The sequence below is a fragment of the Thunnus albacares genome, chromosome 16 (genome assembly GCF_914725855.1).
Source record: "Thunnus albacares chromosome 16, fThuAlb1.1, whole genome shotgun sequence".
In the NCBI taxonomy this organism is placed as follows: Eukaryota; Metazoa; Chordata; class Actinopteri; order Scombriformes; family Scombridae; genus Thunnus; species Thunnus albacares.
This window is the reverse complement of record NC_058121.1, coordinates 7,477,425-7,490,340: the sequence shown is the minus strand read 5'-3', so window position 1 is coordinate 7,490,340 and position 12,916 is coordinate 7,477,425. Positions and strand designations below refer to the sequence as shown.

The 12,916-nt window shown below is 39.4% G+C and overlaps 1 protein-coding gene across 7 annotated transcripts in view; it reads right to left on the bottom strand.

Moving 5' to 3' along the window:
* The window catches only part of ryr3 (ryanodine receptor 3), a 120,767-nt gene that overhangs the window by 13,839 nt on the left and 94,012 nt on the right, over positions 1-12,916 (bottom strand). For 4 of the 7 annotated variants that reach the window (XM_044377105.1, XM_044377107.1, XM_044377109.1 and 1 more), the window contains 18 exons: positions 12,204-12,402; positions 11,504-11,598; positions 11,034-11,179; positions 10,698-10,785; positions 10,475-10,567; positions 8,452-8,619; positions 7,831-7,890; positions 7,501-7,635; positions 6,877-6,989; positions 5,616-5,712; positions 4,422-4,534; positions 4,023-4,074; positions 3,860-3,919; positions 3,665-3,764; positions 2,898-2,977; positions 1,492-1,568; positions 1,339-1,412; positions 304-318 (listed from right to left, as the gene is read on the bottom strand). In XM_044377105.1, coding sequence (XP_044233040.1) covers positions 304-318; positions 1,339-1,412; positions 1,492-1,568; positions 2,898-2,977; positions 3,665-3,764; positions 3,860-3,919; positions 4,023-4,074; positions 4,422-4,534; positions 5,616-5,712; positions 6,877-6,989; positions 7,501-7,635; positions 7,831-7,890; positions 8,452-8,619; positions 10,475-10,567; positions 10,698-10,785; positions 11,034-11,179; positions 11,504-11,598; positions 12,204-12,402 — 1,765 coding nt within the window. The remainder of the gene's footprint in view (positions 1-303; positions 319-1,338; positions 1,413-1,491; positions 1,569-2,897; positions 2,978-3,664; positions 3,765-3,859; positions 3,920-4,022; positions 4,075-4,421; positions 4,535-5,615; positions 5,713-6,876; positions 6,990-7,500; positions 7,636-7,830; positions 7,891-8,451; positions 8,620-10,474; positions 10,568-10,697; positions 10,786-11,033; positions 11,180-11,503; positions 11,599-12,203; positions 12,403-12,916) is intronic. The other 3 variants (XM_044377108.1, XM_044377112.1, XM_044377111.1) reach the window with 1 other exon arrangement.

Sequence of the window (12,916 nt, the reverse complement as noted above, 5' to 3'; positions counted from 1 at the left end):
CCTTGGGAGGTGGCACTGATAGTCTTAGAATGAGAGATTAGAGTAATAGGATTTGCATTAGTAAATGTTAACGTGAAGGGAATGGGAAGAATAATAACACAAAGAACAGGCAATGGATTCTGAACATCTGCTTTCTGTGTACACTCTATCAGTCGGCATGCACAGTGAGTCCCAGCAGACATCTGGGTATGGGGGAGGGTGGGGCTGGGTACAAAATAAAACAGGAGTATGGACCACAGATATGGAGAAGACATTCAAGGTGGAAGCATAGCCATATCAGGATGATCTTAATTTGCTATTTACCCCGCTGAGTGTGGACTGCCATCGATGGGTTTTTTAAATGAGAGGAAGGAGACAAACAATACACGAAGACATAAGCAAAAAGAGAGGACATTGAGTTACAATACAAAGAGATATGAACATATTGGCTACGAGTGAAAAACAAAGTCATGCAGTTAAAAAGATTGCTTTGTAGACAAGAAAATCATAGGCCTGGGCTGTGTCTATGCCGCATCTAACGAGATGAGTACCAAATTCATAACAATAACAGAGACACGAGTAGTAACAGTGAATTGTTAAACACAGAGCTCGGTGGAGATGTTTCGCAGAGGACTGAATGATGAAAGACGGACATAGTTTGATGTAAAAAGCGTCAGGTGAAGAGTGTTTGTGTTGCAAATTGGAGAGAAATGGGAGGTCTTTCATTAATGCTGGACCATGTCCTCTATGACTGCATGTTTTGTATTGTTGAAGGCCAATGACAGATCATCACTTTTACATAGATGATGGGATAAATCTTACACCACACGTCTAAATACCAGCACACAAGTTGACAAAAAAGTGGGTTTATACTTGATTTTAAATCCCATGCTGTATAGTACACAGTTCGCTATAATTTTTACAACTCACTCTTGATTTTTAATACCGCAAAAAAGACATTAACAGACAGAACGTTGGCATTTCAGTGACCAATAGGCTGCAGCACAAGGAGCAAACTATTTGTTCTCCCAAAATTCACATTGCTAACAGTGAATTTTGATTATTTTATCTACCAGGGCCATTCAGAAACGAATAATTAGGAACTAGCCTTTATTATACATACAGCTTTGTGGACAATGGACACAGGTTATGCAGTTATCATGGTTCAGCATTAGCTACTGGAAGTGGAGAGAGGAAGGTAAGTTCTTATTCAATTTGGAGTAAAATCAGGTGTCTCAACGGTGGCCATCTACTGAACTTCAAAGTAATACTGTGTCAAAATGTGGATCTTAGAAGGCTAAGAAGAAAAGACTGGTGGAATTTCACATAGCGCATCTAATGAGACATCTTTTCACTTACTTGAACCTTCCTCTGTCACCATGCCGAGTCCTTCTGCTTTGTTCTGCCTCTCAAATGCATTCAAGTCCAGGACACTAGGGGAGGAAATACAAATGTCAAATATAAGCACCTGATATCTATTTTTTGTAGCATGGATAATATCACAGAACCTACCTGCATGACTGCATCAGTCCTGAGAGACTCTTGAAAAAGCCTCCATCTCTTTTCTCTTTCAGGTAATCAAGCATTTTCTGGGAAAACGAGAAAAGAAAAGCATTAAAAATCTTCCTTTCCAGTCTGTTTTAACATGGATGAATCCATTATCACATACTTCTTGGCGAGGGATCGAAGAGGGGCTTACAGCTCCGTTGCAGTTGCAAGATACTTTATTTTCCAATTTCTATATTATTATTCTAATTATAAATGTAGGCTTAAGTTTGGTCCAATTATCTCTTATACACTAGCCAATTTTAGGGTAATTGAGAAAAATGTTGAATACAAACAGTCAGGGTCACGCACCACTGTGGCATAATACATCAATTCATTCAGGCAATAAACCCTCTAAATCCTGGTCCTCTAAAGGCATCTTTACGCTGCGTGATATTTGGGGTACTAATGGTATTTCTAGTTTCCAGGAACTTTGTCAGCGGTTTGATATCCCAGGTCATCTTTTTTTTTTGTACTCACAATTGACATCTGCAATTCGTGCTTATGGAGTCCCATGGGGACAGGGGATAGGGAAACATACAGTCATAGAACGTATTTTAAAATCACCTTTTAGAGTATTTGTGTCAGCTATACATTTGTGGCTTAATACAATTCATCAGACAGTGCTCAATTTTACAAGGTCATGGGAGAGGGACTTAATATCAGGTGAAGAAGGTCTGGTCAAATATGACTCCTTTTCTAAGGCATAGAATGGGTTTAACCTCAAGCGCAAACTATGATTTACGTTGTATGTACATTCTGGAGAACAGTAGTGTGAACCCTTTCTGAGCTGACAGAGAAAAGGATTCCTTTGTATCCTAAGTTGTTGTTGTTGATTGATGACTCAGATGTGGACTTGGAATAGAGCACAGCGCCGGTCGCTGTTGGCAGGCCTAACAGCAGCAAAGAAACTACTTGTTTAAAGATGGATTCCTCCACACAACCTCTCCAAAACAAAGTGGTTACGATACTTTCAAGATGTGGTCATGATGGAACTGTCCACAGCCAGACTACACAAGGCAACGACTTCAACTTTGGGAAGGTGCTGCACTCATCACATAAACATTGTTAATAATACTCCTTATCGCGCTCTAGATTAATTAGTCCCTCTCTATGTTTTTTGATATATATTTATTTATGCTCTTATTTTATTTCAAATGAGATGATTTGAGGTGCAGAAATTCCATAGCCGCCAGGGGTGGGTCGGGGAGTGGAGGTTTTGTTGTCTTTTGGGACCTGTTTTTTTTTTTAAAAACAGAAATTTTCAATAATAAGTTGTAAAAAAATATCCTCTTTTCAAAACCATGTTACCCATAACAGCATACTGCAGCTGATGCAGATTCATGTTGAATGACAGAGCAATATGACTTCACCTGCTGAACTTGCACATTGCCTCCATTTAGGATGGAGATGCCCAGTTTGAGGGTGCAGGTGACCATGGGGCCCAGACGACCTGATGACAGAGGAAGGTAAATAGTAAAAGTTGCATGTCAGCCAGTCAAAACCTGGAGGGGTTTCACTGGATTTTGCAAAAAGAAAAAAAAAAACAAAACACGTGCATATGCATGTACAGTACTATATGTATGTAGGTAGTCCACAGTGCTAATAATAGACTACAAGTGATCAAGAACTTCATGAAGAATTTGATTAATCTGGATTAATTTCAATATATTTTGTGAGAAAACTCACAAGTATTCAATGTTTTCCTGTAAATTTTTCTTGTCAAAACTTCTTTAATGCATTCAGACCATAATGTGGTGCTAAAACTCCCCATTGAACACAGAATAATTAAAGTAATTTGGGGTGGCAGTTTTTCCAATGCAGGGCCATCCACCATATATATTCAGAAGAAAGAATTTCTGATACATTTAGAATGTTAAACAACAAATAGAATAATACAATTAAGTAAATGTCTGACATAAGGAACCTTCATGTCTGTGGATAACATTGGTGGATTTTAATATTTCATAAAATCCACTATCAGTTTGTCAGCTTCAAATGCTTGCAGGAGAATGTAGATAAAGGTTATGGCCATGAAAATATTCAGTGCCTACCTGTTCACTGGTGTAACATCGCTTTGCATAAGACAGTAAATTAGCTGCGTAGTTGACTGGGGCAGAAACAATCAGACCACCATTACCTTTAGTGGCGCTAATCATCTGTAGTACCATCTCAGCAGCCCCACGGGCGTGCAGCCTCGCCTGCTGATACAGGATCTTCTGCTTTTCCATCTCCTTTTCCTGAAGGCCAACACGCGGGCACCATACAAGCACACATGTAGTAATTGGCAAAAAGGGACATTTTTTAGAGTCTGACATTGTTAAGGGGAGCGTACCTCAAATGTCTTCTCTTTCCCGTCCTCTTCTTCTTCTTCTTCCTCATCCTCAGCACAGCTCTGAGAACACAAAGCTCAACATCCAAAACCTCATATTTTATGCTACTTAACACATGCTTTAGCAGAAGTATTTATGGATAAACAGAGAATAAAAGGCCACTACCTTTGCCATCATGTCTGCATACGCAATATACAAAGGGTCTTCTTCCAAGTGACTGAAAAGGAGTAGAGGAGTAAAATCAAGTCAAATTTAATCAATGTGTTTTAATGCAAGAGCAAAGAGATTTTATGCTACATGCAACAAAAGCTGAAATGTTTCTCTTTGTGGTTAGATACATCCTCATTGATGATTTCATATCAACTCCTTGTTGAAAACTTACTTAATTTTCTCTGTCAAGCATTTTTTTTTAATTTCAAAAAGCTAAATAAAGCACAATAATAGTACATCACTTCTTAACTGTGTCTTCATCAAACAAATATGGGACAGGGTATGAGAAAAATCCTCAAACATGGTCATTGTAACACAAACTTTCTGTCATCCTGACTTATTTCACTCTCTCACCTTCTCTCTGTCAGAGCATTGTGGCTGAAGTGGAGGATGAGTTGGTGAAGAGGGTCTGGCTGAATCTCAGCCACCTCCTCTTCCTCTTCCTCCACAATCTTCATGGGGGTTTTCTGCAGGAGTTCACAGGTGCAAACAGTTAGCTCTGCCCAAGTTTTATCTGATCACTATTCATTCCCCTCATGAGAAATCATCCCATCACAGCTTCAGTTCATCAACATTTTCAATATCTGAAAATTGTGCCCATTCACACATTTGTTGAAAACACTGAAATGAATCATTAACATTCAACTAGCATCGGCATGCAGATGAGATTTTGTCATGTCCCAGTGATCCGTGGAGAGGACAGGACGAGGAAGTTAAGATGAGAGTGGATAATGAACAGTGTTGGAACCAGTTTTCAAATACATGCAGGTTACAGCAAACAGATGCAAGCAGTAAGCCATTTGGTGATATGACTTTGAACATGAAAAATGAACCTGACAGTACAGGAGCCTGACAAAGAGCTATCAGAGGGCTATCACAACTACTCCAAGAGTCCAAACTACTCTGACAGTTTTCTAGAATTGAACTAATAATAAAAATCTTCCCGAATAAGGACAGTGAATAATCAGATTATTTGAGCAACTATATCTAAGGCTTTGCTTTAATCTTATTCGATGGCAAAGTTGTAGTGTCTTGATGAATTTGCTGCACATCTGCATACAAAGATCTAATATGAAATGTGATCTTCACATGACTACGCAAGCATGCCACTGACGCCACGGCCACAGGACGTACTGTAACGTCACCTTCACACTCACACTACAGACTTACAGAGTACAGCGAAAAGACAACTGATGGGTTGGATCCAGATCTGACAGCCAAACAGCTAGTGACAGTCTCCTAGTGAAAGGCCCTCCTTACCACTGCTGTCAGAAAGGCATAGCCTGCTTTTCTAGAGCTGCGAGCGCCGGAGCTGGCCCTGTGTCTCCTGAGTTGGTCATGCAGCCTCTGACCCTTGACGGATCTCTGTTTGAGGGGTTTTGTACGCCTAGAGCGGGGGCCCCTGGGTGCTTTGGGCGAGGTCCCCACCCGGGCGCGCTCCCAAGGCTCGACAGGCGCGGGGCTAAAGAAGCATTCGGCAGACAGGACTGGCAGAGGGGTGCCAACGCAGGGCACAAGGGGCGAGGGCAAGGCGAGCCCAGTACTTACTGCCAGATCCTGAACTAGCTTCTCCTCAAAGGAGTAATCCTCTGCCTCTATCCATAGTCTCTGATAGGCCGGGATGTAGAAGTTGATAGCGCGATGCCTGGGGAGGGGGGAGGTGAGGGGAAGTGGGGAGGAATGGAGGGGGGTGGGGAGGGAGGTACAGTGGCATTAGGGTGGGTTCTGGTGAGTTTTTGGAGGAGACAGGAAGGAGAGATGTAGGGGGGAGGAAGGGGTTACAGGAAGTGCAGTTCAGGCAGGGTGGTGATTGGTCAATGTGGGACCCACTGGCTCTTCTGACTGGTCACGTATAGTCTCTAAAATAACTGCGGTTATTTCCATCCAGATGTAAAATTCATCAGAGGAACATGCACACTTTAGGTGGGATATGCAGTTTTCTAACACATCTGTGCATCTGCGACAACTTTTTTTTTCTTGCTCTTATCAGATTTAAAGATATTTTTCTGAACAGACACACAGATGTGTTGTAAAACTGCACAACCTTTGAGAAAATGTCAGATGAAAAACAAATCTTAAAATCATCATATAGCAGGAAGTAAGATAACATAAAACAACTTTTTATATAGCGTGTTACTGTTACTAAGCATTATATTGTAAATCTACTGATCAAAGTCAAGATTGTATGCAATATATTTCTTTCTTTCTTCTTCTTTCCTTTCTTCATTCCTTCCTTCAGGGTACACCTGAAATGAAACAGAGGCCTGCAGCTTGCAGTGTGTTTCCACTTTCCAAATAAGTTTGTTTCAGTCAATTCTCGGCTCATTCTAGCTGACCAATCAGAATCAACAGTGCAGAAACAATTGGTTGCTAGGCAGAGATCAGTCCACAGCCTGGTGGATGAAGGGGGGGTTGAACAGATGAAGCATTCGCCCCGTAGTTTCACATTACCGTCAGCAGGGAGAACAGGCGGTCAAAGCTGGAGGCTTTGAACGCCCTTTCCAGCCAAACCTCCCGATAGCCATTCAGGAAGTAATTATTATTTTTGTATCTGAGGGAGGATGAGGTAGTGTTATGCAAGAAAACAACACAGAGGAGAGAATGTCATTAGGGAGGTGATGAGGGGTTTACATGGGTACACAATCAAGAAAGAAAATGCCCCGCCCCCACACAACTACTTGGTGATTGCTTGTTATGTACTGTTAGATTGAAACAAAGCAATGTCTTACTGGGTTTCTTAAATAGTTCATGTCAATATAATTATTGACATTGTGCATCAGTGTGTGAGACAGGTGCAACAGAGACTAACCTGGGTAGATTGTAGAGGGGAGCCATGCGGAAGCAAGCCACCACAGCACGTTTACGCTGTTTGGACAGCAGCTTCTGCCACACACACTTCTTATTCCTCAGAGGTTGCTCCACCTGAGACACAAGGAAATAACAATGGTGAAACACAAAGTTGTGCAGTTAACATTTAAGATATTTTGTGTAGCATTTTATCTAGATTATCACAATGTTTTATCTTGGTATAATGTAAAAGGCATTAACTACCGTACTGACTATTTTCATCATCTCATAATCTGTAGGTTACTTTTTTGATGAATAAATTAGCCTAAAACCCAAAGATGTTCAATTTATAATGATACAAAATAGAGAAAACAGCTAATCCTCACAGTTGAGAGGAAATGTTTGACATTTTTCCATTATAAATTACTATAACAATTAATCCATTATCAAAATTGTTGTTGATCGCTTTTTGTGTGACTAACTGATTCATTCACAAATCACAACACTGCTACCCAGTATTACTTTGTGTCACCTATTACAGGCAGCTGCTAGATAAGTCTCATCTAATTTTATATCTAATTTAATTTTTCATGCCCTGCGATGTTGATATGTGAGCTGAAATATAAGTGCAAGTTGTGTTTTTAACCTGATCCAGGTGGAAAACTGCAGCAGAGATGCTCTGAACTCGTTCCACTGTGTGTTCTGGGTTTTCTGGTTCCTCGCTCTTCACCACCACGTCTTTGTACAGGTTCAACTGCCACTGGACGGCTGGGTCATCAGACTACAACACGATAACAATCGCATCAATAAATAAACCACAAAAAATTATACTCACCACAAGTAAAATCTATGATTACATCTACTGCTGTTGCTGCTTATTCCCATACAGAAAGCCTGTATGATTAAATATGTAAATAAATATATAGATTTTGTAATAATGATTCTTATTGAGTGCATTTCTCCATATTTAACTTACCTTTTCCTGAAGATGGAGATTCTGACGCAGGTGCTCCTTCACCTCATCATCTGTGTCTTTCTAAGATGAAAAACACAGAAAAACACAGAAAAAAAATCAAGGTAATCCACTATTGCTATACATTAAAAGGTTATATTTGTAAAATATTTGTAATTCTATAAATATCTACTGCACAACAGAAGGAGTTTAAAGCTTTTAAAAGACATTTAATTAGCTGTATCCTAACTTAAAATTGATAAGTTACATACAGTAACCATCTGAAGGAAGTATGGCCACAGGTTTTATCACCCTATCATGTTAGGGTGATAAAAGCTGTGGTGAAGCAGATCATATTGACTGGAAGAAGTACTGTGAGTGAAAGTACATAGGTCTAGTAAAACGGCACCACCCTGACATACAATAAAAAATGTATTTTTGATATTTAAGAGATGTGCGCTTCAGGAACACTTGCAAACATTCTCTACTTATTCTACATTAACTTTGTCACACGCCCAACCTCATTAACATTATCTCATTATCAGTGAATTACATTATAGGTCCTAAAATAAGTTGATATGGCAGAATATAAGGACTGCCTACTAACAACACATCAGTATTTAGTTAAATGCTGAGGGAGCTCACCAGACTATAGCGTATCTTGGCCAGGGAGATGAGCTCCTGGTCCCCTGGGGTGCACATATTGAGGCCAATGGGCAGCATCTTCTTCAGGGCAGCCACGATCAGAGAGGTCTGAATGGAGTAGTATTCTCCACGGCGAAGCTTGTGTTTCCTCTCCTGGTCCCCACCTGACTGCAGAGAGACACCAGAGCAGCTTAATTTACTCTGTCATGAGTTTAGAGAGCAAAAAGAAGCCAACTCACTCAAATTGTGGACTATAACATGTGTTTCTGTTGTTTGTTTTTCATTTATTTAGTTTCTTTAAGAAACTCAGATTTGGTCTTCCCCTCAAATCAGGGTTGTAACACTTCCTAAGAAAATCAAAAACAGTCCAACAAATGTTGAAACAAACAGGACAGTTAGGTTTGTGCCATTTATTTTATTTATATTATCTTTTGATAGGGGTTTATTGTGTTTTGTATTGCACTGTATATACAATTTTTATATGTTGTGTCCCATCACACAATAATAATAGTTTGATGCTTTTATGTACTGTACTAATTAACCTTTTCTTAACTAACTTAATATTTCAAATGTAGCACTTAAACCAAATTTGGCTGCCAAATCCGACATCCAATTTACAATGACTTTGCTTTCAGGGCACAAAAAGTGTATTTCACCTTCCAGCCACTGATTAAGATGAATCACGTACTAGGGACTGAAGGTGCTTCAACATAAATCACTTAACAAGTAGAATCCTGCAAGATCAAGAGCTGAGGAGCTTTTTCTTCACTGTGAGCGATTATGTCAAAACCCCCCAAGACTGCAAATAAATTAACTGTCCAGCTCTGCCAAAACAAATAAACAACAATCTCTCCCAGTGACAGTTAGCTGAGTGCCTGCTGGACCAAACACTGTCAAAATCCAAATATATGACCTGACTTTACTACAACAAATATCCACATGAAATGCCATATGTCGTAAACCCTCGGTGTAGAGGTGAATTTAAGAGTTGTGAACTTATACAGATGATTTGTAGAACATCTCACATCTACATATTCTGCTTGTTCAGCATGTCAGGGCATCTATTAAGAACACAAGAAAACTGCTTAGAAGGATTTTTTTTCTTTTCATTAGCAAAGTCTTTGAAATACAGTGGCAAGAATTGGAGCGCCCGGCGATCCTGTCAGGCAAACTATTCAGGTTGTGCTTTTCCAAAGTGCTGACATAGTGAAGGAGAGAGCAAGAGAGGAGAGATAAGTCCATTTGAAACCTAAAGAGAAGTGAGATGTACTTTGCTCATTCTCCAGGGGTCATTAAACAGGACAGACGTCTCTCAGAATGAAGAGGTCTATTTTCAAAGAGTTATTCCTGGAAGGCCTTCTCATCAAAGCTGAGTTCCCTCAGCTTTGATGAGAATATCTAAAATACAAATTCAATTCAAATTTGTGATTAATAGAGCTCATTTCCTGGTTAACATGAAGGTCAAGATGACAGGAGACTTGTCTGATTTCTAACATTTACTGAAAAAACTCAAGGAAATAGTGACTCAATGCCTGCTTCACTGGGGTGATTTCTCTGATATTTTATAAAGGATAAGGCTGGTATTTTTTATTTCTCTTATTCTCAACAAATTGCTCAAAACATCAGAAACCATCAATGTGTTTGTCTGTCTCTCAGTACTTTTTACTTCTCTGCTCTGTCTGTGGCCCCAAGTTCATTGATTCCTACTGAAGATGTATATCTTTAAAAACAGGACACAAAAATATAATTTAGCCTTTTATAAAGCCTCAGTAATTTCCTAAAACAGCAGTTTTGTTTTTTGGGTTTTTTTTGACAGCTGTAGTTTCTGGGAAAGGTTACTCAAACAGGAGTAAATAGTCTCTTTGTTGAGGACTATTTTCAGCCATCAATGAATATTCATTTGGTGCTCTAGTGAGTATGTGGCAATGAATCAAAATAAACTATCATTAGCATATCATTAGAAATGTCTCGAATTTTATAGTTTTGTATTCACCCATATCCTATGTATTATCCTATGGTTTACCTTGGACATCTTTGTCTTGCCTTCTCCAGTTAGGAAGCCCAAATTGTTGATCTCATTCTGAACCACAAAGTTTTGCTCCTCACGCTTAAAGTTCTGGGTTCAGAGGACAGATTAAAGAGGTTAATCAGGGAAGAAAATGAAAACTGATATTAAAACTTACATTGTCATATGAAAATTCAACTGAACAAACAGTTTGGTGTACAGTAATAGTAGTGAGACTTACATGTGACTTGCACCAGAGGATGAAGATGTCAGCTACCATTCTGAAGAGCTCAGTGGAGTCTGCATCAGGCCCTTTCAGCCACCTAGACCTGAAGATACAAGACATTTTTGACTAAGTTACAATATGAGCATGTTCCATCTGTGCAGGACAGGGCATAAATATCCAGTTTCAGAAATGATCAATTAATAGATTAAACAGTAATACATGAAAAATGTAAAAAGGAAAAAGGAAAATATTCACTGGAAACTGAACAGAAATATGGAGTAAAAATCTAAATTCTCCACAAAAATCCTTAAATAAAAGCTCATGCTAGCTAAGTGTGTATGTATGTTGTACCTGTTGTTATCCACGTAACGGATGAGCATGGGGTAGAAAGAGTACAGGTCTCTGCAGAGCACAGCAAACTCATCCAGAATGAGCAGTTCCGCCTCCTGGTTGTCGACTTTACTGTCAGCCTTTAGCAACTCCTCTTCAGACACAACCTATGTTTGCAGCACATGAACACCTTGTCTCCTTTAATCTGTTATTATTTTGTTAGTATAAATGTCTTCACACATGAGCCCTTCCAACCCCGTGGTGATAATCCCTTCCCCCTCTCAGGATGTGACACACAGGTATTTTTACTCTCAGTAGATGAGGTGTATGAGCATAATGTTGTCAAGTTAGCTCCTCAGACCACTGACAGCTCATATATACGCCACAAGTTCAGCAGCTAATGATGGAGTCAGCAAAACTAACTACTGGTATCAATGAGCAGTGGATGCAATGTCCAACTGTATTACCATATATACATATTTTAAGCTCACCTTCACGGTCTTTTTCTTTAGTTTGTCCAGTGTGGGCAGGAAGTGGGTTCTCAGCAGATCTCCTCCTGCCTTGCAGATGATTGGCTGAGAGTAAACTGGAGACAGAGACAATGGAAAATACATTCTTGCCTGAGAGACCGATGCTTTCAAGAAGAAGATTTGCATGCCAAGTTTGAGAACATAAGCAAAATTCACCCTGTGTCCCTGGATATCTTTGGCTCTGTTACTCTGTTACAACTGCCAAACTACATCATTCAGGGTCATTTTAGTACTTTTTGAGATCAGCATATTTGTTTTCATATGCCGATCTCTCAAAATATAGTATCATATCTAAATTTCCTTGTAGGTAAATGTTTAAGAAGAACAATTACCTACCTCTCAAATAAGGATTTAAAAACTGAAGTGAGAAAGTGCTTCAGGCTACGTGTCCTCATAGCAGCCAATTATATTATCTGGCCTTTCCTGAACTCCCACTAAGGAATGTGCACTAAAATGCAAATGTTCTACCAAAACTCTGCACCTCCTGCAGTGTATTCCTACAAAGTGATCATTTGTAAAAGTCTGTGATATTACCTGACATACCCAGAGAATTCTTTACAATCAGAGATTCTTAGTTGGGCTAAAAACACAATCTGACTACCAGGGACCCTGTCAGATCACATTTATCAGTTTCTCTAACAGTCTTGGACCTGGCACTTACCTGCAATTCTCTTCATCCAGGGGGCTTGATCAATGCCCAAGTTGCTGTTGAGGATCTTGAGTATGTTCCCCAGGATGACACCGAGGTGTTCAGAGGTCACCATGGTGCAGCACTTAGCATCTGGGGGTGAGTTCTCCGGACCTTTCTCCCACCAGTGGGACAGATAGTTACACAGCATGGGAAGGATCACCTCAATCACCTGCAGGAAACAGACTGAAGGTATGATGATGGAAGAGGCAATCAGGAACTAATTGCTATATGATGTTGGGGACCCAAAGTTCTAAAGGGGATTATAAATCCAACGATATATGTCATATCCTCCAGTAATTATTGATTTTAAGATTATAAAACACTAGATTTGTACCTTTGTTTTGCAAAAATATGTAAATACAGTAAAGATGACAGTCTTGGAACATTATGTATATCTGAAGTGGTGCAAAATCCACTTGCTAAATCTACAAATAAATGTATAATGGAGGCTTGTATTCCTACAGTGATACATTTAAACTTCATGTGCACAATTCAAGGGGTCTCTAAAAGATGGTATAAATACAATTTTTAAATAAAGGATGTAATTTCAAAATGTTCTACATCATTTTGATTAGATTGTAACATTATATTCAGCACTCACTGCAAACATTAACATTTCTTAAATTATTTAGCATTTTTTGAAGGTCAGTCTAGTAGTAAGTAAATAAATAAAGCCTTACTAG